Genomic DNA, 18403 nt, shown 5'->3' on the forward strand with positions numbered 1-18403 from the left:
TTTAGAACAGTCACTACCGAGTTCCAAACTGCCTCTGGAAGCAACGGCAGCTCAAGAACTGTTCGTCAGGAGCGTCATGAAATGGGGTTCCATGGCCGAGCAGCCTAACACAAGCCTAACATCACCATGAGCGAATGCTAAGCGGTGGCTGGAGTGGTGTAAAGATAGCAACCATTGGACTCCATTGGAGCAGTGGAAACATGTTCTGGAGTGATGAGATCACGTTTCACCAACTGGCAGTCCGATGGACAAATCTGGGTTTGGCGGATGCCAGGAGAATGCTACCTGCCCCAATTCATAGTGCCAACTGTAAAGTTTGGTGGAGGAGGAATAATGGTCTGGGGCTGTTTTTCATGGTTTGGGCTTGGCCCCTTAGTTATAGACAATTCTGTGCTTCCAGCTTTGTGGCAACAGTTTGGAGAAAGCCCTTTCCTGTTTCAGCATGACAATGCCCCCTTGCACAAAGCGAGGTCCATACAGAAATATTAATGCCCATGGTTTTGGAATGAGATGTTCAACGAGCAGGTGTCCACATACTTTTGGTCATGTATGTTCCAAGCTGAACTCAAATGCAGTGAGGTCATAGTTACACAGAGAGAGGGACAGACACACACACAGATATTTGCTCTGTTTCTGCGCCAGACAGCGACTGGCTGATATCAGGTAAACAGTGCAGTGGTGTTATTGGAGCACAGACGGGCGGAGCAGTGCAGAGCTCAGAACTAGTGTCAGAGGGAGAGGGGGGTCTGCTGTTAGAGACTATTCTCTCTATGTACCGCAAGGCAGAGAGGGAGAGAGAGGCGGAAGGATTGTGAGCAATACAATGACTCAGTCAGTTAAATCCATACACAGAACTGTCTGTCTGTCTGTCTGTCTGTCTGTCTGTCTGTCTGTCTGTCTGTCTGTCTACCGTGTCTGTCTACTGACTGTCTACTGACTGTCGACTGTCTTTCTGTCTACAGTCTGTCTGACTACCGTCTGTCTGTCTACTGTCTGTCTTTCTGTCTACTGTCTGTCTACTGTTGGTGTACTCAAACTCTTCACTTAGTATCCACTTAGAATGCAATCAGTGTGCAAACTAACAAATGACACACATGAAGACTAAGGATAAAAAGGACTGATCCCTGTGTGTCCCTCTACTCTCTCTGTACTGTTGGAAACAATGACTCAATCAGTGAATTGCATAGAGGTGACTGTCTACTCCCACACCACTGTTCTCTCCTCCTTCTTTCTCTACTGTCACAACACTGTTCTCTCCTCCCTCTTTCTCTACTGTCACACCACTGTTCTCTCCTTCCTCTTTCTCTACTGCCACAACACTGTTCTCTCCTCCCTCTTTCTCTACTGTCACAACACTGTTCTCTCCTCCCTCTTTCTCTACTGTCACACCACTGTTCTCTCCTCCCTCTTTCTCTACTGTCACAACACTGTTCTCTCCTCCCTCTTTCTCTACTGTCACAACACTGTTCTCTCCTTCCTCTTTCTCTACTGTCACAACACTGTTCTCTCCTCCCTCTTTCTCTACTGTCACAACACTGTTCTCTCCTCCCTCTTTCTCTACTGTCACACCACTGTTCTCTCCTCCCTCTTTCTCTACTGTCACAACACTGTTCTCTCCTCCCTCTTTCTTTACTGTCACACCACTGTTCTCTCCTCCTTCTTTCTCTACTGTCACAACACTGTTCTCTCCTCCCTCTTTCTCTACTGTCACACCACTGTTCTCTCCTTCCTCTTTCTCTACTCCCACACCACTGTTCTCTCCTCCCTCTTTCTCTACTCCCACATCACTGTTCTCTCCTCCCTCTTTCTCTACTCCCACATCACTGTTCTCTCCTCCCTCTTTCTCTACTCCCACACCACTGTTCTCTCCTCCCTCTTTCTCTACTCCCACATCACTGTTCTCTCCTCCCTCTTTCTCTACTCCCACAACACTGTTCTCTCCTCCCTCTTTCTCTACTGTCACAACACTGTTCTCTCCTCCCTCTTTCTCTACTGTCACACCACTGTTCTCTCCTCCCCCTTTCTCTACTGTCACACCACTGTTCTCTCCTCCTTCTTTCTCTACTGTCACACCACTGTTCTCTCCTCCCTCTTTCTCTAATGTCACATTACTGTTCTCTCCTCCCTCTTTCTCTACTGTCACACCACTGTTCTCTCCTCCCTCTTTCTCTACTGTCACACCACTGTTCTCTCCTCCCTCTTTCTCTAATGTCACACCACTGTTCTCTCCTCCCTCTTTCTCTACTGTCACACCACTGTTCTCTCCTCCCTCTTCCTCTACTGTCACACCACTGTTCTCTCCTCCCTCTTTCTCTACTGTCACACCACTGTTCTCTTCTCCCCCGGGATCACTTTCCTAAACAACCGCTAGAATTGCAGGTCGCCAAATGCATAAATATTGAAAGAAATCCAAGCTTTTGTGAGTGTAGGTTTCAATGCTACATCAGCTAGCCTCAAATTAGCATGGTCACAAAAGTGGGAAAAGCAATAAAATTAATCGCTTACCTTAGATAATCTTTGGACGTTTCCACTCACGAGACTCCCAGTTACACAACAAATTTTATTTTTGTTCGATAAATATTACTTTTATCACAAAAAAACGCCATTTGGGTTGCGCGTTATGATGAAAAAAACTACAGCCTCATTCCGGTCCTGAAAGGAAGAGGGAAATTTCCAAACGTATCAGATTAAAAAATATTACTACAAATATTTATAATCATGCAATCACAAGTGAAATATACAAAAACACAGTTTAGCTTGTTGTTAATCCACCTATCGTGTCAGATTTTGAAAATATATTTTACAGCGAAAGAAATCCAAGCTTTTGTGAGTGTAGCTTTCAATGCTATAACATTAGCCTTATATTAGCTTGGCTAGCTTGGTCACGAAAGTAAGAAAAGCAATCAAATGAATCGCTTACCTTTGATAATCTTCGGGTGTTCCCACTCACGAGACTCCCAGTTACACAACAAATGTTATTTTTGTTCGATAAATATTACTTTTGTCACAAAAAAACGCCATTTGGGTTGCGCGTTATGATGAAAAAACAAAAGCCGTGTTCCGTTCGACAAATCCCCAAAAGTATCCAAAATGGTCGTAGAAACATTTAAAATGTTTTTTATAATCAAACCTCAGGTTGTCTTTAACAAACATAATCGATAATATTTCAACCGGAGCATAACCTATTCATTAAGAGAGAAAATGAAAATGGTGAGCTCCTCCCGCTCGCGCAGGAAATATTTGGAGGACACCTGACCTCTTTTGAAACATCTCGCTCATTTTTCAAAATAAAAGCCTGAAACTATGTCTAAAGCCTGGTCACAGCCTGAGGAAGCCATTGGAAAAAGAATCTGGTTGATACCCCTTTAAATGGAGGTTAGACAGGTCAGGAAACAACGTTTTCTTATTTATTTTTATATCACTTCCGGGTTAGATTTTCTCCGGATTTCGCTTGCAGAATAACTATTCTTTTTCTCACAGACAATATTTTGACAGTTTTGGAAACTTTGGAGTGTTTTCTATCCTAATCTGTAAATTATATGCATATTCTACGATCTGGGCCAGAGAAAATTTCCGTTTACGTTGGGTACGTTATTTGAAGAAGAAAAAAACATTCTGACCCCTAGCACTAAGAATTAATACGTGTTTCCTCCCTGTCCTGCCCTCCCTGCCCTGGGTGTCCTTCCTGTACAATCTGCAAACTAACACATGGCACACACAATAACTGTCAGTCTTAGAATGATGTAAAAAAAATGGAAAAGACTGGTGTACAACATGGCTGATCCCTGTGTGTCCCTCTCCTCTTCCTGTAGCTCTCACGGCAGCAGGGGGCCTGGGGAAGCTAGACGTTTGCAGGCTGCTGCTGGAGCAGGGAGCAGCGGTGGCTCAGCCCAACAGACGAGGCATGGTACCCCTGTTCAGTGCTGTCCGACAGGGAAACTGGCAGGTGAGACTGAGTGCACCCTTTATATTGCACTACTTTTGACCCAAACACTTAATCAGACAAAGAGAGATCGAGCAGCCATGTTGATAGAAACAGGCTGTTGTGTGCTAGATGGTGACGATAGTGTTGTCCTCTCTCAGATTGTGGACCTTCTCCTGACTCACGGAGCGGAGGTGAACCTCGCAGACAAGCAGAGCCGAACCCCTCTGATGATGGCTGCCTCAGAGGGTCACCTGGGCACTGTGGAGTTCCTACTGGCACAAGGTGAGGGTTCGGAGGAAGACATCATCCACTCATTCCTTGACATTTACATTATCTGTGACCTGCTATCCTTTCATACTTTGAATTATATACTGCAAACTCTCAAGAAACTTTTGTTAAACACAATCACCAAAGCATTGACGGTACTTTATTTGACCAATTTACTTTTTACTCCCAATGCTGACCTGTAAACCCTGACCCCTCTGATCCACCTGCCAGGTGCGTCCCTGCCTCTGATGGACAAGGAGGGGTTAACAGCTCTGAGCTGGGCGTGTCTGAAGGGACACCTGCCCGTGGTGCGCTGTCTGGTGGAGAGGGGGGCTGCTACAGACCATGCTGATAAGAACGGACGCACGCCCCTCGACCTGGCCTCCTTCTACGGGGACTCAGAGATGGTGAGTGGTAGTACAACATTAAGAAAAAAAATGTGTTCAAGTATATAAGTATAGTTATATTTGTGTATATTTTGCTAGCAGTAACTCTCCCAAATGTTAGTACCATCCTATGATCCTGCTCTGATGAAGATCATTAATCAATACATTCCTCCCTCTTCCCCACTGTCCTCGCCCCTGTCCTCCCTCCTCCCCACTGTCCTCCCTCCTCCCCATTGTCCCTCCTCCTCCTCACTGTCCTCGCCCCTGTCCTCCCACCTCCCCACTGTCCTCCCTCCTCCCCATTGTCCTCCCTCCTCCTCACTGTCCTCGCCCCTGTCCTACCTCCTCCCCACTCTCCTCACCCCTGTCCTCCCTCCTCCCCACTGTCCTCGCCCCTGTCTTCCCTCCTCCCAACTGTCCTCGCCCCTGTCCTCCCTCCTCCATTATCCTCCCTCTTCTCCCCATTCACTCTCCTTCCCACTGTACCCCCTCCTCCACCTGTCCTCCCTCTTCCGCCCATCTCCCTCCTGCCCCCGTCCTCCCTCCTCACCCCTGTCCTCCCTCCTCCATTATCCTCCCTCTTCTCCCCATTCACTTTCCTTCCCACTGTCCTCCATCCTCCACCCGTTCTCCTGCCCCCCTGTTCTCCTTCCTCCCCCCTGTTTTCCCTTCCCCCATTCTCACTCCTCCCCCCCTTCTCCCTATATTCTCCCTCCCCTCACCCCCCCCCTGTTCTCCCTCCTCCCCCTGCCCCCCCCTTCTCTCCTCCTCCCCCCGTCCTCCCCCATTTTCCCTCCGCCTATTCTCACATCCTCCGTACTGTCCTTGGTCCTCCACCCGTTCTCCCTCCCTCCTGTTCTCCCACCCCCCCCCTGTTCTCCCTCCCCCCCCTGTTCTCCCTCCACCCCCTTGTTCTCCCTCCACCCCCCGTCTGCTGTCTGTCCTCGCAGGTCCAGTTCTTAGTGGACCAGGGGGTGATGATAGAGCATGTGGACTACAGTGGGATGTGTCCTCTGGACCGGGCCGTGGGCTGCAGGAACACGTCCGTGGTGGTCACCCTGCTCAAGAAGGGAGCCAAGATAGGTATTGAGAATGGACTTAGTGTTAGACTGGAAGCCAAGAGATTTTGGACAGGGGCTGTCCAAAATGGGACCTGGTCAAAACTAGTGCACTGTGGGGTAAAGGGTGCCCTTCTAGACGCAGCCAGGATTTGAAATTCCTTTCCTGGAAAAGAACCCCATTCTCTCCATAGTGCAACAGTTTGGATCTTTTGACTGTAAAATTGGAAAACAAAATTACACTTGACTATCTGATGTTGAGACACAATTCAAATACTATCCATGCTGCAGTAGGATGACACAGCAATACAGAATCTGCATCCTAAAGGGCAACCTATTTAATATATAGTGCACTATTATTGACCAGAAGTAGTGGACTAAAAAACGAACACAGGGCCATTTGGGATGCAACTTGTTACTGTCTCTTTGGAGCTGAGCAAACAGCTGAACCCCACTGTTTTGTATGTTCCCCCTGCTGCTCCTGGTGCACCATACTGCAGGTCTTCTCTGTTCTCTCTGACTAGTCCTTCCTCAGATCTGTAGATGTTTCTGTGTTGTTCTACTGTTTCCTCCTGTAGTCTTTCTCTGTTCTCTCTGACTAGTCCTTCCTCAGATCTGTATATGTTTCTGTGTTGTTCTACTGTGTCCTCCTGTAGTCTTTCTCTGTTCTCTCTGACTAGTCCTTCCTCAGATCTGTATATGTTTCTGTGTTGTTCTACTGTGTCCTCCTGTAGTCTTTCTCTGTTCTCTCTGCCTAGTCCTTCCTCAGATCTGTAGATGTTTCTGTGTTGTTCTACTGTTTCCTCCTGTAGTCTTTCTCTGTTCTCTCTGACTAGTCCTTCCTCAGATCTGTAGATGTTTCTGTGTTGTTCTACTGTGTCCTCCTGTAGTATTTCACTGTTCTCTCTGACTAGTCCTTCCTCAGATCTGTAGATGTTTCTGTGTTGTTCTACTGTGTCCTCCTGTAGTCTCTCTCTCTTCCTCTATTTCAGCTCTCTCTGGTTCATTCTTTCTCTCTCGTAAATTTTCTTTCTTTCTTTCTTTCTTTCTTTCTTTCTTTCTCTCTGCTCTCTCTTTTGTTCATGTTCTCTGTCTCTCTGTCCTTCTATGTGTGATCTCTGAGACAAGCTGTTAGTAGTGTGTTTTTTCTTTCCTCTTATCCCTGCTTCTCACTGCTGCTTTTTTCTGTTCCTCTTCTCACTCTTCATCCTCCAACTTTTTTTCTTTGTCTTTTTTCCCACTTGCCTTTTCTTCCACGCACCTTTTTCTTTTTTTTTCTTTTTTTGATTACTCTGGCCCACTGCACTCGCCCTCCCTCCCTTGCTCATGACCCCCCCGACCTCTCTGCTGTACCAGGATGTCAGACGCTGCCCAGTCGGCCTAGAGGTAATCCCAAGGCTGTCGGCATCTCACCCCAGCAGGCATTTTGACAGCCCTACCTCCTCTTTCTGTGTTGTCTTAGTGTCGTTATGGTCTGTGTCAGCAGGCCAGTTTAGCTATAACCCCCATCTACAACCCCCATCCTGAGAAATAACACTCAGGTATTACTATTAACTCTGAGGCCAAGATTCAATCTGATCGCGGATTATAGGCATTGACCTTTAAAGGCAATGTTCCAGCGTTCATGGAGATCCTGTTCAAGGTAAATGCTGGATATGTCGGCTCAATCGTAAATTGCCTTTAAAAGCAGCAATGCCTATAACCTGCGATCAGATTAAATCCAAGCATGACAGAGATAACTATAACTTGGACTGCTTTTATTTAGAGGTAGATGTTGACATTCCAGTTGGTTATGATGTGTTATGACAGCATACCCAGCCTCGAGCACACTACACTGTATGTGTCTTGTCATGCAAGAAGACGACCCACCTTGTCCTCATGCAGAATTCCCACCCACCTTGTCTTCATGCAAGAAGCCCACCCACCTTGTCCTCATACATGAAGCCCACCCACCGTGTCCTCATTCAAGAAGGCCACCAACCTTGATTTCATGCAAGAATCCCACCCACATTGTCCTCATGCAAGAAGCCCACCCACCTTGTCCTCATGCACGAATCCCACCCACCTTGTCCTCATGTAAGAAGCCCTTCCACCTTGTCCTCATGCAAGAAGCCCACCCACCTTGTCCTCATGTAAGAAGCCCTTCCACCTTGTCCTCATGCAAGAAGGCCACTCACCTTGTCCTCATGCAAGAAGCCCACCCACCTTGTCCTCATGCAAGAAGCCCACCCACCTTGTCCTCATGTAAGAAGCCATTCCACCTTGTCCTCATGCAAGAAGGCCACCCACCTTGTCCTCATGTAAGAAGCCCGCCCACCTTGTCCTCATGCAAGAAGCCCACCCACCTTGTCCTCATGCAAGAAGGCCACCCACCTTGTCCTCATACAAGAAGCCCATCCACCTTGTCCTCATACAAGAAGCCCATCCACCTTGTCCTCATGCAAGAAGGCCACCCACCTTGTCCTCATGTAAGAAGGCCACCAACCTTGATTTCATGCAAGAATCCCACCCAAATTGTCCTCATGCAAGAAGCCCACCCACCTTGTCCTCATGCAGGATTCCCACCCACCTTGTCCTCATGCAAGAATCCCACCCACCTTGTCCTCGTGTAAGAAGCCCTTCCACCTTGTCCTCATGCAAGAAGCCCACCCACCTTGTCCTCATGCAAGAAGCCCACCCACCTTGTCCTCATGTAAGAAGCCCTTCCACCTTGTCCTCATGCAAGAAGGCCACCCACCTTGTCCTCATGTAAGAAGCCCGCCCACCTTGTCCTCATGCAAGAAGCACACCCACCTTGTCCTCATGCAAGAAGGCCACCCACCTTGTCCTCATGCAAGTAGCCCACCCACCTTGTCCTCATACAAGGAGCCCACCCACCTTGTCCTCATGCAAGAAGCCCATCCACCTTGTCCTCATGCAAGAAGCACACCCACCTTGTCCTCATACAAGAAGCCCACCCACCTTGTCCTCATACAAGGAGCCCACCCACCTTGTCCTCATGCAAGAAGCCCATCCACCTTGTCTTCATGCAAGAAGCCCACTCACCTTGTCTTCATACAAGAAGCCCACCCACCTTGTCTTCATGCAAGACACCCACCCACCTTGTCTTCATGCAAGAAGCCCACCCACCTTGTCTTCATGCAAGACACCCACCCACCATGTTGTCATGCAAGAAGCCCATCCACCTTGTCTTCATACAAGAAGCCCATCCACCTTGTCTTCATGCAAGAAGGCCACCCACCTTGTCTTCATGCAAGAAGCCCATCCACCTTGTCTTCATGCAAGAAGGCCACCCACCATGTTGTCATGCAAGAAGCCCATCCACCTTGTCTTCATGCAAGACACCCACCCACCTTGTCTTCATGCAAGAAGCCCACCCACCTTGTCTTCATGCAAGAAGCCCATCCACCTTGTCTTCATGCAAGAAGGCCACCCACCATGTTGTCATGCAAGAAGCCCATCCACCTTGTCTTCATACAAGAAGCCCATCCACCTTGTCTTCATGCAGGATTCCAACCCACCTTGTCTTCATGCAAGAAGCCCACCCACCTTGTCCTCATGCAAGAAGCCCATCCACCTTGTCCTCATGTAAGAAGGCCACCCACCATGTCGTCATGCAAGAAGCCCATCCACCTTGTCCTCATGCAAGGATCCCACCCACCTTATCCTCATGTAAGAAGGCCACCCACCTTGTCTTCATGCAAGAAGCCCATCCACCTTGTCCTCATGCAAGAAGCCCACCCACCTTGTCCTCATGCAAGAATCCCACCGACCTTGTCCTCATGCAGGAAGCCCACCCACCTTGTCCTCATGCAAGAAGCCCACCCACCTTGTCCTCATGCAAGAAGGCCACCCACCTTGTCCTCATGCAGGAAGCCCACCCACCTTGTCCTCATACAAGAAGCCTACCCACCTTGTCCTCATGCAAGAAGGCCACCCACCTTGTCCTCATGCAGGAAGCCCACCCACCTTGTCCTCATACAAGAAGCCCACCCACCTTGTCCTCATGCAAGAAGCCCATCCACCTTGTCCTCATGCAAGAAGCCCACCCACCTTGTCCTCATGCAAGAAGTCCACCCACTTTGTCGTCATGCAAGAAGCCCACCCACCTTGTCATCATGTAAGAAGCCCACCCACCTTGTCATCATGCAAGAAGCCCACCCACCTTGTACTCATGCAAGAAGCCCACCCACCTTGTCCTCTTGTAAGAAGGCCACCCACCTTGTCAGCATGTAAGAAGCCCACCCACCTTGTCCTCATGCAAGAAGCCTACCCACCTTGTCCTCGTGCAGGAATTCCAACCCACCTTGTCCTCATGCAAGAAGGCCACCCACCTTGTCCTCATGTAAGAAGGCCACCCACCTTGTCCTCATGTAAGAAGGCCACCCACCTTGTCCTCATGTAAGAAGGCCACCCACCTGGTCCTCATGCAAGAAGCCCACCCACCTTGTCCTCATGCAAGAAGCCCACCCACCTTGTTCTCATGCAAGAACCCCATCCACCTTGTCCTCATGCAAAAAGGCCATCCACCTTGTCCTCATGCAAGAAGCCCACCCACCTTGTCCTCATGCAAGAAGCCCACCCACTTTGTCGTCATGCAAGAAGCCCACCCACCTTGTCATCATGTAAGAAGCCCACCCACCTTGTCATCATGCAAGAAGCCCACCCACCTTGTACTCATGCAAGAAGCCCACCCACCTTGTCCTCTTGTAAGAAGGCCACCCACCTTGTCAGCATGTAAGAAGCCCACCCACCTTGTCCTCATGCAAGAAGCCTACCCACCTTGTCCTCGTGCAGGAATTCCAACCCACCTTGTCCTCATGCAAGAAGGCCACCCACCTTGTCCTCATGTAAGAAGGCCACCCACCTTGTCCTCATGTAAGAAGGCCACCCACCTTGTCCTCATGTAAGAAGGCCACCCACCTTGTCATCATGTAAGAAGCCCACCCACCTTATCCTCATGCAAGAAGCCCACCCAGCTTGTCCTCATGCAGGATTCCCACCCACCTTGTCCTCATGCAAGAAGCTCATACAACTTGTCCTCATGTAAGAAGGCCACCCACCTTGTCCTCATGCAAGAAGGCCACCCACCTTGTCCTCATGCAAGAAGCCCACCCACCTTGTCCTCATGCAAGAATGCCACCCATCTTGTCCTCATGCAAGAAGCCTACCCACCTTGTCCTCATGCAAGAAGCCCACCCACCTTGTCCTCATGCAAGAAGCCCACCCACCTTGTTCTCATGCAAGAAGCCCATCCACCTTGTCCTCATGCAAAAAGGCCATCCACCTTGTCCTCATGCAAGAAGCCCACCCACCTTGTCCTCATGCAAGAAGCCCACCCACTTTGTCGTCATGCAAGAAGCCCACCCACCTTGTCATCATGTAAGAAGCCCACCCACCTTGTCATCATGCAAGAAGCCCACCCACCTTGTACTCATGCAAGAAGCCCACCCACCTTGTCCTCTTGTAAGAAGGCCACCCACCTTGTCAGCATGTAAGAAGCCCACCCACCTTGTCCTCATGCAAGAAGCCTACCCACCTTGTCCTCGTGCAGGAATTCCAACCCACCTTGTCCTCATGCAAGAAGGCCACCCACCTTGTCCTCATGTAAGAAGGCCACCCACCTTGTCCTCATGTAAGAAGGCCACCCACCTTGTCCTCATGTAAGAAGGCCACCCACCTTGTCATCATGTAAGAAGCCCACCCACCTTATCCTCATGCAAGAAGCCCACCCAGCTTGTCCTCATGCAGGATTCCCACCCACCTTGTCCTCATGCAAGAAGACCATCCATCGTGTCCTCATGCCGGAAGCCCACCCACCTTGTCCTCATGTAAGAAGCCCACCCACCTTGTCCTCATGTAAGAATGCCACCCACCTTGTCCTCATGCAAGAAGACCATCCATCGTGTCCTCATGCCTGAAGCCCACCCACCTTGTCCTCATGCAAGAAGGCCACCCACCTTGTCCTCATGTAAGAAGGCCACCCACCTTGTCCTCATGTAAGAAGGCCACCCACCTTGTCCTCATGTAAGAAGGCCACCCACCTTGTCATCATGTAAGAAGCCCACCCACCTTATCCTCATGCAAGAAGCCCACCCAGCTTGTCCTCATGCAGGATTCCCACCCACCTTGTCCTCATGCAAGAAGACCATCCATCGTGTCCTCATGCCGGAAGCCCACCCACCTTGTCCTCATGTAAGAAGCCCACCCACCTTGTCCTCATGTAAGAATGCCACCCACCTTGTCCTCATGCAAGAAGACCATCCATCGTGTCCTCATGCCTGAAGCCCACCCACCTTGTCCTCATGCAAGAAGGCCACCCACCTTGTCCTCATGTAAGAAGGCCACCCACCTTGTCCTCATGTAAGAAGGCCACCCACCTTGTCCTCATGTAAGAAGGCCACCCACCTTGTCATCATGTAAGAAGCCCACCCACCTTATCCTCATGCAAGAAGCCCACCCAGCTTGTCCTCATGCAGGATTCCCACCCACCTTGTCCTCATGCAAGAAGCTCATCCAACTTGTCCTCATGTAAGAAGGCCACCCACCTTGTCCTCATGCAAGAAGGCCACCCACCTTGTCCTCATGCAAGAAGCCCACCCACCTTGTCCTCATGCAAGAATGCCACCCATCTTGTCCTCATGCAAGAAGCCTACCCACCTTGTCCTCATGCAAGAAGCCCACCCACCTTGTCCTCATGCAAGAAGCCCACCCACCTTGTTCTCATGCAAGAAGCCCATCCACCTTGTCCTCATGCAAAAAGGCCATCCACCTTGTCCTCATGCAAGAAGCCCACCCACCTTGTCCTCATGCAAGAAGCCCACCCACTTTGTCGTCATGCAAGAAGCCCACCCACCTTATCCTCATGTAAGAAGGCCACCCACCTTGTCTTCATGCAAGAAGCCCATCCACCTTGTCCTCATGCAAGAAGCCCACCCACCTTGTCCTCATGCAAGAAGCCCACCCACTTTGTCGTCATGCAAGAAGCCCACCCACCTTATCCTCATGTAAGAAGGCCACCCACCTTGTCAGCATGTAAGAAGCCCACCCACCTTGTCCTCATGCAAGAAGCCTACCCACCTTGTCCTCGTGCAGGAATTCCAACCCACCTTGTCCTCATGCAAGAAGGCCACCCACCTTGTCCTCATGTAAGAAGGCCACCCACCTTGTCCTCATGTAAGAAGGCCACCCACCTTGTCCTCATGTAAGAAGGCCACCCACCTTGTCATCATGTAAGAAGCCCACCCACCTTATCCTCATGCAAGAAGCCCACCCAGCTTGTCCTCATGCAGGATTCCCACCCACCTTGTCCTCATGCAAGAAGCTCATCCAACTTGTCCTCATGTAAGAAGGCCACCCACCTTGTCCTCATGCAAGAAGGCCACCCACCTTGTCCTCATGCAAGAAGCCCACCCACCTTGTCCTCATGCAAGAATGCCACCCACCTTGTCCTCATGCAAGAAGACCATCCATCGTGTCCTCATGCCGGAAGCCCACCCACCATGTCATCATGTAAGAAGCCCACCCACCTTGTCCTCATGCAAGAAGCCTACCCACCTTGTCCTCGTGCAGGATTCCAACCCACCTTGTCCTCATGCAGAATTCCAACCCACCTTGTCCTCATGCAAGAAGGCCACCCACCTTGTCCTCATGTAAGAAGGCCACCCACCGTGTCCTCATGTAAGAAGGCCACCCACCTTGTCATCATGTAAGAAGCTCACCCACCTTATCCTCATGCAAGAAGCCACCCAGCTTGTCCTCATGCAGGATTCCCACCCACCTTGTCCTCATGCAAGAAGCTCATCCAACTTGTCCTCATGCAAGAAGCCCACCCATCTTGTCCTCATGCAAGAATGCCACCCACCTTGTCCTCATGCAAGGAGGCCACCCACCTTGTCCTCATGCAAGAAGCCCATCCACCTTGTCCTCATGCAAGAAGACCATCCATCGTGTCCTCATGCCGGAAGCCCACCCACCTTGTCCTCATGTAAGAAGCCCACCCACCTTGTCCTCATGTAAGAATGCCACCCACCTTGTCCTCATGCAAGAAGACCATCCATCGTGTCCTCATGCCTGAAGCCCACCCACCTTGTCCTCATGCAAGAAGGCCACCCACCTTGTCCTCATGCAAGGAGCCCACCCACCTTGTCCTCGTGCAGGATTCCAACCCACCTTGTCCTCATGCAAGAAGGCCACCCACCTTGTCCTCATGTAAGAAGGCCACCCACCGTGTCCTCATGTAAGAAGGCCACCCACCTTGTCATCATGTAAGAAGCCCACCCACCTTATCCTCATGCAAGAAGCCCACCCAGCTTGTCCTCATGCAGGATTCCCACCCACCTTGTCCTCATGCAAGAAGCTCATCCAACTTGTCCTCATGCAAGAAGCCCACCCACCTTGTCCTCATGCAAGAAAGCCACCCACCTTGTCCTCATGCAAGGAGGCCACCCACCTTGTCCTCATGCAAGAAGCCCACCCACCTTGTCCTCATGCAAGAAGCCCACCCACCTTGTCCTCATGCAAGAAAGCCACCCACCTTGTCCTCGTGCAAGGAGGCCACCCACCTTGTCCTCATGCAAGAAGCCCACCCACCTTGTCCTCATGTAAGAATGCCACCCACCTTGTCCTCATGCAAGAAGACCATCCATCGTGTCCTCATGCCGGAAGCCCACCCACCATGTCCTCATACAAGACGCCCACCCACCTTGTCCTCATGCAAGAAGCCCATCCACCTTGTCCTCATGCAAGAAGCCCACCCACCTTGTCCTCATGCAGGAAGCCCACCCACCTTGTCCTCATGCAAGGATCCCACCCACCTTGTCCTCATGCAAGAAGTCCACCCACCTTGTCCTCATGCAAGAAGTCCACCCACCTTGTCCTCGTCTCTCCAATCAATGTGTAAATGTTTTTCAAGTGTTGCTATTGCAGAGAGATACTGTATGATAAGTTATCCTTTATGACTGTATGATGACTCATGCTTTACCAGCTGCATAATTTAGTGTTTTGTTAAATCATATTTCTACGCTTTTGGCTTGTGACTATTGATTGATAAGTCTTGGCTTTTGTCCCAACAGTGCACTCCTTTATCTGGATCAATAGATGTTAGAGAGAGAATAGCGTAATTTTCTCTGCAGTGGACAGACATCTGTCTATCTCTGTCATTCCTGACACTTTGTTGGTTGTTGTTGTCACTTGTTATTGTTACGTGTTTACTGTGACTCCAAAACAACATGTTTTTTATCGTTCCCTGCTTTCTCATCCTGTGTTCTTCAGGTCCAGCCACATGGGCTATGGCTACCTCCAAACCCGACATCATGATCATCCTACTGAGTAAGCTGATTGAGGAGGGAGACAGCTTCTATAAGGTGAGATCAGGAGGCCCTACCCTAATCTGAGGAAGGACTGTCACCTGTTGTTGGAAAATATTCATACATATAAGAAAGAAAATATATACAGTACCAGTCAAATGTTTGGACACTCCTACTCATTCAAGGCTTTTTCTTTATTTGTACGATTTTCTACATTGTAGAATAATAGTGAAGACATCAACATTATGAAATAACACATCATGTAGTAACCAAAAAAGTGTTAAACAAATCAAAATATATGTTATATTTGAGATTCTTCAAAGTAGCCAACCTTTGTCTTGATGACAGCTCTGCACACTCTTGGCATTTTCTCAACCAGCTTCATGAGGTAGTCACATGGAATGCATTTTAATTAACAGGAGTGCCTTGTTAAAAGTTAATGTTCCTCCTTAATGCATTTGTGTTGTGATAAGGTAGGGGTGGTATACAGAAGAAGGACATTAGACCTGTAGAAATCTGTCCTTTGGTCTGAGGAGTCAAAGTTGTAGATTTTTGGTTTCAACGCTGTGTCTTTGTGAGATGCAGAGTTGGTGAATGGGTGATCTCCGCATGTGTGGTTCCTACTGTGAAGCATGGAGGAGGAGGTGTTAATGTGTGGGGGTGCTTTGCTGGTGACGCTGTCTGTGATTTATTTAGAATTCAAGGCACATTTAACCAGCATGGCTACCAAAGCATTCTGCAGCGATACACCATCCCATCTGGTTTGAGCTTAGTGGGACTATCATTTGTTTTTCAACAGGACAATAACACAAAACATACCTGCAGGCTGTGTAAGGGATATTTGTGACTCACAACCTGGATTCGGTCTTATGTAGCAAAATTTGAAATTGTGTTTTTTACATTAGATAAAAGTAGACTCAGAGATACAAAATGGTATATCATACACTGCATTTGAGGAACAATGAGTAAGTAATTCTGCTTTGAAAGTTGATCAACTTGTAAACTCACTTTTGAGAAAATCGCCTTTGATGAGCTGTTCTTTGTCTACACCCATTCAGCATCGTTCACATCTTCTTAAGCTTTAGCCCCACCCATCTCGTTTCGCTCTTAGAGTGCACACTTGACGCTCTGGCCGATGATTTGTTTACCTCTGGATAACATGAAAACAGCCTAACCAGCTCTGCTGGCAACAATTTCATTGTGCTTTTTTGCAGACTGACACCGGCCATATTCAACGGGTGTTGTACACACGGGTTGTGCACACGGGTGAGCCAACAATGCCACAGTGCTGGGAGCTAACCAACCATGTTCAAATTTTAGCTAGCTAACATTAGGCTCTAACTAGAACAGCAAACGGCTCTGGGAAACAAATAATAACGTCAGTTAGGGAGCCAGACAGCTAACGTTAGCTAGCTAGCTAACAGTACACTTTAACTTAAGATATAGCTATATAGCTAAGATATAGCTTATTTCTTTACTTACCCACACACACACACATACCTTTTTTTCACGCACCATTGGTTAGAGCCTGTAAGTAAGCGTTTCACTGTAACGTGACAAATAAACTTTAATTTGATTTGAGCTAGCTAGGTAAACAATGTACCTAGCTAGGTAAACAAAGTGTAAGTTCACACACGTCACGTAACGTTAGATAACGTGCCAGCCAGCTATTGTTAACTAGTTAGAAAACAACAATGAACAGAGCCAACAATGCCACAGTGCTGGGAGCTAACCAACCATGTTCAGTGTTAGCTAGCTAACATCAGGCTCTAACTAGAAGAGCACACGGCTCTGGGAAACTAATAATAACATCAGCTCGGGAGCAAGCTAGATAATGTTAGCTAGCTAGCTAACAGTACACTTTAGCTTGAAATAAAACCACTTTCTGTCAAAATTAGGAAACGTGTAATATCTGAAAATGTAGCTAGCTAACGCTAGACTAACTTACCTGTATACATCATCATGCATGATGGACATGTCTCCCTGTCAGGAATGCCATGCCACAGTTGCCCTTAGTTTGAAGATGTAATCCGGAGACAGGTGTTTTCTCCATCTCTTTACCTATCATAATATACATCCACTGATTTCAAAACTTGATCCTCCAGAAAGTGGAGAGCAACACTTATGCAGCTCCACTACACAATACATGTTTTTAAAAGCCACGTTCGACAGGATTACCAACACAAACTGACGAGCTCAAATAGACAGAAGCCTTCTATGGCAGACCAGTCCGAACTCCTCTCTCGCGTTGTCCAGCCCACTCATTATCTCAGCCAATCATGGGTAGTGGGAGAGTTGCTGGCTTTTTCTGTGGCATAACTAACAAGGCTTGTAATTTAACAGATTGCATAGAAGTTTGTTATTAATAAGGCACATGAAAGTTCACATGTTCGAGAACGCATTTCTGGCCAAAAATGCATTTTGATAAAAAAAAAAGTGTTTACGTTCAAACTGCTCTCCTGTGAAGTTGTGACTTGTGACATACACCTAGTTTCCTGAATCGGGTCACATTTGACCAAGAAGAAGAGTGATGGTGTTGCATCAGCTGACCTGGCCTCCACAATCACCCGACCTCAAACCATTTGAGATGGTTTGGGATGAGTTGGACCGCAGAGTGAAGGAAAAGCAGCGAACAAGTGCTCAGCATATGTGGGAACTCCTTCAAAACTGTTGAAAAATAATTCCTCTTGCAGCTGGTTGAGAGAATACCCAGAGTTTGCAAAGCTGTCATCAAGGGTGGCTACTTTGAAGAATATAACATAAATGTGCTTACTAAACTAAGCAAAAAAAGAAACATCAATCAATCAATCAATTTTATTTTATATAGCCCTTCGTACATCAGCTAATATCTCGAAGTGCTGTACAGAAACCCAGCCTAAAACCCCAAACAGCTAGTAATGCAGGTGTAGAAGCACGGTGGCTAGGAAAAACTCCCTAGAAAGGCCAAAACCTAGGAAGAAACCTAGAGAGGAACCAGGCTATGAGGGGTGGCCAGTCCTCTTCTGGCTGTGCCGGGTGGAGATTATAACAGAACTATGCCAAGATGTTCAAAAATGTTCATAAGTGACAAGCATGGTCAAATAATAATCATGAATAATTTTCAGTTGGCTTTTCATAGCTGATCATTAAGAGTTGAAAAACAACAGGTCTGGGACAGGTGGCGGTTCCATAACCGCAGGCAGAACAGCTGAAACTGGAATAGCAGCAAGGCCAGGCGGACTGGGGACAGCAAGGAGTCACCACGGGCGGCAGTCCCGACGCATGGTCCTAGGGCCCAGGTCCTCCGAGAGAAAGAAAGAGAGAAGGAGAAAATTAGAGAGAGCCAAGATTTTCAAAATGTTCATAAATGACAAGCATGGTCAAATAATAATCAGGAATAAATCTCAGTTGGCTTTTCATAGCCGATCATTAAGAGTTGAAAACAGCAGGTCTGGGACAGGTAGGGGTTCCAAAACCGCA

The 18403-nt window shown here is 48.4% G+C and overlaps 1 protein-coding gene across 5 annotated transcripts in view; it reads left to right on the forward strand.

Moving 5' to 3' along the window:
• Nucleotides 1-18403, forward strand: part of LOC129863576 (protein TANC2-like) — a 589624-nt gene that overhangs the window by 565425 nt on the left and 5796 nt on the right. For 4 of the 5 annotated variants that reach the window (XM_055935646.1, XM_055935661.1, XM_055935671.1 and 1 more), the window contains 6 exons: nt 3813-3946; nt 4084-4207; nt 4424-4599; nt 5529-5661; nt 6993-7022; nt 14910-15001. In XM_055935646.1, the coding sequence (XP_055791621.1) occupies nt 3813-3946; nt 4084-4207; nt 4424-4599; nt 5529-5661; nt 6993-7022; nt 14910-15001 (689 nt within the window). The remainder of the gene's footprint in view (nt 1-3812; nt 3947-4083; nt 4208-4423; nt 4600-5528; nt 5662-6992; nt 7023-14909; nt 15002-18403) is intronic. The other variant, XM_055935654.1, reaches the window with a different exon arrangement.

Source organism: Salvelinus fontinalis, chromosome 1 (genome assembly GCF_029448725.1).
Source record: "Salvelinus fontinalis isolate EN_2023a chromosome 1, ASM2944872v1, whole genome shotgun sequence".
NCBI classification, from domain to species: domain Eukaryota; kingdom Metazoa; phylum Chordata; class Actinopteri; order Salmoniformes; family Salmonidae; genus Salvelinus; species Salvelinus fontinalis.